Source organism: Limulus polyphemus, unplaced genomic scaffold (genome assembly GCF_000517525.1).
Source record: "Limulus polyphemus unplaced genomic scaffold, Limulus_polyphemus-2.1.2 Scaffold901, whole genome shotgun sequence".
NCBI lineage: Eukaryota > Metazoa > Arthropoda > Merostomata > Xiphosura > Limulidae > Limulus > Limulus polyphemus.
Window position 1 is genome coordinate 106,642 of NW_013666511.1, and position 8,689 is coordinate 115,330.

An 8,689-nucleotide genomic window follows, 5' to 3' on the forward strand; every position below is an offset into this window, starting at 1 on the left:
AAATATTATCACATGACCAAACAATCAAAGTGTTTGTTAATTTCACATTTGGTCACCTGAAAGCAGTGGTCATTTTAAAGTCACTTTTAAATATTGAAACTATATTGCAAATTAAATTTTTAAAGTTTATTCACTATAATCAGCATTTATTAAGGTAAAAAATCTCAGCCTTAGTTCATTCATGTTGAATTATATGTTATGAATATGTGGCTAACATCTACATGAACACAATATATGTATCGGTTACTGTTTCAGAAACCTGATTATACAATTTTCACTTTTTTTTACATAACATCATATTTTGCTGGTTAGTTATGAAGTTTGAAGCCTGTAAAACACTACATACATAAAACTCCAACAACTAACCAAACAGTGAATTATAAAAAAATTTGCGATCATACAAGAGCAGAAACTGAAGTTTATTAAAAGATTGCAGGAGATATCACCTTAGTGAATTCCTACCTTTCAAGTAATATACTTCAAATAAAGAATTAGAACACACACACTATGAATAATCAATTCTTGCCTGAGAGCAGCTAAAAAAGGCTTTATAGTTTATCAAAAATGAGTTTTTTTTAATATCTACTTTCTTTTTAAATAAACTTTGTGAAACTAACACATAATATATACAATAAGTTAAAATTCTGTACAGTCTAACCTCATCTTTGCAGCAGCAGCTCCAGTAGGTAGAAGAGACAACAGCCCATACTTGTTGGAGAAGAACAGAGGTATGCCATCACATGATCCTGGAATAAAATATTGACTCAGACCTAACAGAAATGGTATGTATACATCAAGAAATACATATGCAATACTTTTATGTTGTTTTTAAAAGTACAGAGAAGATGACTGAAACATCATCTTGTTTACCTGCTCCAAGTATCTTGTCTCCATGGTTACTAAACTCCAAAACATCTGGTTCTTCACTAGAGTTCACTACTAAATAAAACAAATACTAATTATTAATACAGTAGCTATGTACATTTATTATCAATTATATAATACCGTATACATGTGATATGCATTATTTTAAAACATCAAATTATTGATGCTTTGAAATTCAACCTCAACAATGAGTTTTTTTTAATTATTAAAAGAAACCAACAAATTTCTCAGTAGGCAATACTAGTGGTTCTTTTCCCATTTAAATACCTAACAAGTCTAACACATGTGTCAAAAAAAAAAGTTTCAACCTAAAAATTCAGTTTTTTTAAGTACAAAGAGCTTAATTAAATGATTTTAACCAGATTGGTCCAAAGATCTACAACATTACTTAATCTAACAGGTTTTATAGAAGACTGAAATGGTTTGAACGTACAGGCTTATCAAACAATTAAATATATTAGATATAACTACTTGGATGCATCTTTTCAACCAAGCAAAAAAAAGATGCTACACTACTGATCACTCCAATGCTTTATATTCTGTTTCCTTTAATATACGAGACGAACCACAACACGGATATGATAATTATGACACCTCTTTATATTATTTTAGTTGGTGAGTGCCCCATAGATTTATTTAAAAAAACACACACCAATAAACAAATTACAATGGCAATAGCACAACACTTATATATATGAAGTAGTGATGAGGGAGAACTATACTGTAATACCTGATACACACTTGACTTTCTGTTGATTGTAAACATAAGCCAGCTGACAACCCAGTTGGGGTAAAACAAACTTGTAGTTGAGAATTTTCTCCTCCTCTGATTCCTGTATAAGAAAATAATTCATAATCACGTCAAATCAACTGTCGAGTCCAGTGATAATATTACAATGTGGTTACATTTAGCTAAAAAAAATTAACAGTTTTTTTACAATGTACATAATCAAAACATACATTAAGATCAACAATGTAAACACTGAATGTATTTCACCATTTAATAACAAACTGATTTAGTGTGTGTTTTTTGTGGCCAATGTAAGTGTGAAAATCAATTAAACACAATTCATATATATAATAATATTCCACACATTAGGCAAAACTGAGGACAAAATATTACCTTTTGTTCAGATATCCTTTTAAGAATTTCACTTAATACTATTTTTTTACAAAGTTTGAAGTTATAGCTGTAACTCAGCCTCACCCGTTGTGTCAAGCTGACTTGTGGTACACAAAATTATTTGAGAAAACTTTTAATGACACATTTCAACTGTATTTGTATACTATCTTTTCCTACTTAAAATGAATAGTTAATATTTTGATTTACAAATTTATGGTTCATTGTAAAAACAAAATTCTAATTGCAGATTTGAATTATATCATTCAAAGTTATGTGGTAAAACTATTTAGGTGACTATTGTCATGTAATGATGTTCATTCAAGAGAAACAAATAACATGACATATTTAGCTAAAAACACCAAGAATCAACACCTATCATGCAATTAGCCACAATACGAGTTTTTAGTACTTTACAAAGAACTCCTTTCAAAAGACTTCAGAAACTAGCTAATTATCAATGAGGAATCAATAATGAGCCACTAAAAAAACTTGGAATAAGACATACTAAATAGGAGGCTTTTGTCTTTATTATAATTTTCTTTGCCAGTCAATGCTCTAATCATCCAACAAATCAATGCATCAATAAATGAGTGATCTTACTGTGTAAATTTCTGTTGGTTTGATCACACAGAAGGAGGAGAATCCTACTGAACTGTTCTCATTAGCTGTGTCAATTTTGCCTGAAAAACAACATTTCATATAAAACTGCAGCCAATCCTTCATAATATATGAAAGTGTTCAAGTAGGTTTTAGGATGCTAAAGATAAAAATATGTGGATGTTAAATTGTAAGTGCATAAATGAAAATATTAAACTAAAGTACAACATTGAGTACGAGTTGTTTTATAAGAAAAGTAAAAACAAAATTTTTCACATATTAAAATTATGATGCAAAATAATGGCTATTACAGAAATATATACCAAATGGACATAAAACACACACAGAACTGAATGAAATAAAATAACAAACAATACAATTGATCTAAAAATAATATATGAATGAAACAAAAACTCTTAAAATCACAAACGTACATTAAAATATTTATAATAAGAGCCAGCCTTAGATATATGTATATTTTAATAAGTGATCAAAAGTAATTACCAAAAGCAACTAAAAGGATAAGTCTAATTTCATAATTAAAAGAAATGTATCATTTAAAATGGTATGAGCCACTTACCAAATGCATAATAAACCTGTTGAGAAACTTGTGGATTCAATCCAACCATGAGAAGCAAAACTCCATTCCTGAAAAACAAAACAAGTTTAATTTCAATCCTCAAATTTAAAACAATGTATCAACTTTTTAAGATTCACAATTTTTTACAGATTTACTTTATAGCTGCTAGAAATATTAGAAGAAAAAAAAAGAGAAAGGAGAGACCAAACCACAGACTACAGCTAATGTCAGCTCATACTGTTACATGATATACAATTTTTCCCACCATATGGTACAGCTGTAATCATTCTGCATGACACTGACAGTATTCCTCCTTTTTTAAAAATAAAATACTCATAATATATACTAAGTCAACATGTTTATATAACAGTAAACTTACTTGGTTAATTGCATGTCAATGGCCCAAGCTTTCAGTTGGTGTAAGTGTGTGGAGTCTCGGTTCTGTAATAATAATAATGATAATAAGAGGAAATAAAGTTTCCAATTGCAGTATGGTTCACAGCTAAATTATAATCTTAAAAATGTATTAACTTATACTTATAGAAAAAACATAAAAATTACAATTGCTTTTACAACTATGATTTAATTCGTTTTTAATACTTAAATAAAGAAACTACAAACAAACGGAGTACGAGACCTGAGAATTTCAAATATATTTACATCTCACAGCTATTTCATAATTGAACTTTTGAAACATAATTACCTACTTTAAAATTTATTACTTTAACCCTATTTTTGTATATATATAGACACACACACACACACACACACACACACATTATCCGACTTTAAAATAAGACCTTAGCTCAAAATATTTTTCACTATCTACACAGGTTTTCCTAAAATCAGTTAAATACACAAGACGTGATAAACTTCAGAATAACTCCCCTTACATAAATGGTCATAAAAAACAATGTACTAAAACCTTTCCATGATCAACCCTAATCTTAACACAAACATGTGCATTTTTCAAATTATACTATAAATACAGAAATACAAAATTAAGTGCAATCTATCAAAAATGTATAATAACAGTGGTTTATATTCAATGGGAGACCCTTTTAACAAACACTTCATAAAAAGCTTTGTTCCCATATTAACACAATCAATCCAGTAACAAGTTGTTCCATCAAACATATGTGATTCTTTAACTGCAATTGGTGTCAGCGTGTTTACAAAGACTGCTCATAATAAGATAAAATCAATAGTCTCTTGTAGATGAATAATAACATGAAGAGACTGCACATCAAAGTTGGCTACATACACATTTTAATTTAGAACTGAAGTCAAAAACTCATAACTATCTTTAGCAATGAACCCAATACTCATACATTAAAAAAAAATACTCCAAAAACCAGATAGTTTACAACTGAAGTACCAATGTTTGAAACTATTTGTCTTACAATTGGTTTGGTTTGTGAATTTTAGTTAAATCATAAATTATTCCAGCATGGTAGACAACTGGTCTAGTTTCTCTGTACCCATTCTTAATTAAAATTTTGCTCTTTATCTAGTACAGATACTGTTGCAATTTTGTTTCTTTTGTAGATGTTGGATCTTTGGCAAGTTTCAGAAACTCTGTATTGTTATTTAATATATCACTGAGTTTCTCCTCATAATCCCTTTATTCCAAATTACTGTCATATTACTTTTAACTAGTTTTGTTATAACTACCTTAGTAAGTTTAAGTTTAATAAGAGCTCGATATACTCATCGAGATATTTCTCAGGTTAATAGTTATGAAAAGAAGCCAAAGCTAAACTATAACAAACACTTTCTCTTCAATACATAGAGAAACATATCAGTTCTTTGAACTTCTTAACAAAACTTTAAGGGATGGCAAATAATTATCAAATTTTAATGTTTTGGGAATAAGCCTAAAAGATAGTCCACATGCTAATGCTATTTTTCCACTTCATTAAGTTCATATTAAATTTCAAAATGTTAACAGAATTTTGGCTTTTATTTATCATTATTATGAAAAAGCACTTTTGTTAAACTATACTCTGTTATGATAATTTATAAGATCTGTTTCAACTCACAAAACAGCTACAGTAATCAAACAACCATATAAAAAGTACACTAATTTCTTATTAAAACCATCAAATTTAAAGAAAAAGTAATAAACTAAAATCTTCCGGAAAACAATGGCAACAGAAGCTTTTATTTATATACTGCACCAACATTAAGTGTTTGTTTAGGAATGCTGAGCAAAGCTACATAAGAGCTATCCACACATAGTTTTCTCTTATTTTGAGATGATAGACTAGAGCAGTGATTCCCAACCTTTTCCAGCCCAAGGTCACACTTACTTTAATAAAAATGGTGTGTAGTACATCACCCCCCCTCCAGCACATTATGAAAACTCAGCTCAACACATGACTCTTATTACCACGCGAAGTACAAAGTCATTGGAGCATAGTGTGACATATCTCACACATGTACATTGAAAGAACAAGACAGAATACACTAAGTAATATAAATGATACATTTTATTTACTTGTTTTTCCCATGTGTGGCTTTTTAAAAATTCTGAAGCATACTCGATTATGTCTGACAGTACATTTGTTGAGAAATACTGGTGTAAAGGAACGATGGTCAACAATACCTGCCATCAACTCATCTGATCGAACAGTGGAATTTAAAGATACGACTAACTCTTACAGTGTCCCCAAGATCCAAAAGTATGAAGTGCATGCAGCAATGGGTTGCCAGCCACAAATACCAACAATCACAGTTTGGGCATGCTAATAACTAGGAAACACCTCACACATTAGCATTAATTAAAGAAGTACTCATACCAAGTATTTTGTCATAATAAAATTCATGATGTAATTAACCTAGAAATACTTCTGTAGCAATTCTTGTTCAGATATTATTTAGAGAGCTAGCTCATCAAGCAACTCACCCATAATGCTTGGAGAAAACCTTCTTTCATGAGACGTTCAATATCACTCTCAAACAGCAACTAGAAAACATAAGAGTAGAAATATAATATATTCTGGTTGACTTATATTATTTTGTTGTTTACAAAAAAAATGGTAATGCAAGATATTGAGAATAAATACTTGATCAGTTTAACAATACTATATCTATACTTTGTCCTTTAAAAGTTAGAAGTATGTGCAACTGACAACTTTTACAAAATGTGTTTAATTTTGATCCTTTATAATAAGTCACAAGCTTCTCAGTTTGAAGGTCTCACAATTATTAATACACCTATTATCATGGCACCATTTAAAACCCAAGAAATAAAGTGATTCATGTCCATGTCATTATCAATTTTATAATCTAATCTATTTTGTTCAGTGTGTATGGTCTGACTGGTAAGTTTTATATGTTCCCAAAACATCTTCCAATATGGTGGTGCATAATGCAAACCTCAACACATCTGGTGGGTGTGCAACATGTATTGTGAATGCATAATGCACACCTCAAAACATCTCATTTATCTTACATTATTATGCTTTATGTTTACGCGCAACTGTGAATAACTTGGTTGAAATCACCTTTACAGTACTACTTGGAAGATATTAGGAATGGGGAGAAATGCCATGTTTTATTGCTCTGTAGTCAAAAATATAATACTGCTGTACAAAAATTAGTTGTACTTTTGTAAAGATGAAGTTGGGTGCAGTACAAAGTTTAGAAATACTTTCTAACTAATTAAAGGTCTAGATATTTCTCTTACAGTTTATAATGATACTCCTTTCATTCCTGTTAGATCTCTATTGTTTGTTAAAACAGAGTGAAACTTCAGAAAGTTTGTAACAAGCTTCATGCAATTTGATTAAGTATTTTCCATTGTGAGAACACAGAGAAATTGATACTGGTGATACACTACTCATCTTTAAAGGGATAAATTTAGGTTTTTATAATTTCTGATATATAGAAAAAGTAACTCAGTAATAAAATATATTTACCTTATCTGGAAGTTGTATATCAAGAGACCATTTCTGAAGTGTGTTTCTGCTCAGAACATAGACATATTTTTCTTCCTCTTCCTCCCCATTCTCAGCAACAACTTGAACCAGGTGTTTCTGTTCCACATACCAGGAAAAAAAAAAAAGTTGTTTTCTCAGAAGAAATCAAATTAAAACAAAACTAGAAATTTATAAGTTAATGATACATATACACTATATTTTAGCACAACCACATAGATTAATATTCTACTCAATTACACGGCTTAATCTAAATAATTAAACATCCAATAAAATAAAACAGTGACATCTAATGTTTGATTGGTCACAATATTTTAAATGCTATTCTTTGAAATATCTTTTATTTAGCAGTCAAAAAAGAATAATACAGCAAACTTACTGATTCCATTGATTGATTTGGTACAGCTCCAAAAATAAATGATGACACTCTTTTCCCAAGACCAGCCAACACACCTTGAGGAGTCTTTAGTGTCCGACATGAGATGTTGTTCTGATACACGTAACGGAAATAAATATGGTTTCACATATTGCTTGAACATAAGGAAATAAAAAAACAACAACTAAAGAGTTGAACAAATTCACTTGATGACTCCAGGATAATCATATTCTAAGGCCAGGAAATAATATCAATTTTTGATTGGTTCTTTCCTATATTTGGCTACTGTGGTAGAATTTCTTCAGCCATCTGGTAGAAGGTTGCCCATAAAAAAAGAAACTTGTATTTGGTACGAAAGAAGGTTCTGTTAGGCCTCCCACAGCAACCAAAAGTTATTCCATTTTTCATTTCAGTTGAAATACATCTAACGTATCTTGAAAAGCTGTACTGAAATGCTGGTATATTTTGGAATTACATATTCATATGTATACTACTTAATGGACAATCTAAACCTACACCATGGTTTAAAATGTTCTCCAGTAGATCTAAATGTTATTGTTATATTCAAGATCAGATTTTGAAGCTTTGAATAATTTCTCAGAAATGAAAATGTTATTGAAAAATAATATAGAAAAAAAAAGGGATTTGCACTAAATTAAAGCACTTGTAAAAATTTAACTGGAAAGACATTCTCCAATATCTTTTAAAACAGTTATAATGACAAGGCCTATGATGAACTGTAGAACTTGTACAACAGTACCACTGATTGTTTCTGTGTCAATAAACACCTTTCAGGTGTCTAGTGCACACATGCATGTCAGATTTCAAAATTTTAGAAAAATAATATTAATTATTACGAAAATTGTTAATCAAAATATTTTAGAATTGATATTTTGTCATTTTTAACATTTATTTCATGTAATTCTCAAAGAAAAATGAAAAAATATTCAAACTGACATTTCTGAACAGCTCTGAGGAGCCACACCTGTAAACAATGTACCGTATTTTTCAGTTTATAAGACGCACTTTTTTTTACCCCAAAATTTTATGTCAAAATCTGCTTGCGTCCTATACACCAAAGGTATGAATAATATATATGTATATATACGATATACATAAGCCATGTGTAGATATATTTAAATAGGCATGTATAGTTTAGTTCAATTGAATGTGTTATTTATAACAAT

At 29.7% G+C, this 8,689-nt stretch overlaps 1 protein-coding gene across 1 annotated transcript in view; it reads right to left on the bottom strand.

The window, feature by feature from the left end:
• LOC106461123 (nuclear pore complex protein Nup133-like) overlaps nucleotides 1–8,689 on the bottom strand; it is a 57,485-nt gene that overhangs the window by 25,858 nt on the left and 22,938 nt on the right. Inside the window, exons 6-14 of the mRNA XM_022388001.1 lie at nucleotides 7,506–7,616; nucleotides 7,109–7,225; nucleotides 6,094–6,153; nucleotides 3,565–3,626; nucleotides 3,186–3,253; nucleotides 2,609–2,688; nucleotides 1,616–1,718; nucleotides 871–939; nucleotides 659–746 (exon numbers count right to left, since the gene is read on the bottom strand). Coding sequence (XP_022243709.1) covers nucleotides 659–746; nucleotides 871–939; nucleotides 1,616–1,718; nucleotides 2,609–2,688; nucleotides 3,186–3,253; nucleotides 3,565–3,626; nucleotides 6,094–6,153; nucleotides 7,109–7,225; nucleotides 7,506–7,616 — 758 coding nt within the window. The remainder of the gene's footprint in view (nucleotides 1–658; nucleotides 747–870; nucleotides 940–1,615; nucleotides 1,719–2,608; nucleotides 2,689–3,185; nucleotides 3,254–3,564; nucleotides 3,627–6,093; nucleotides 6,154–7,108; nucleotides 7,226–7,505; nucleotides 7,617–8,689) is intronic.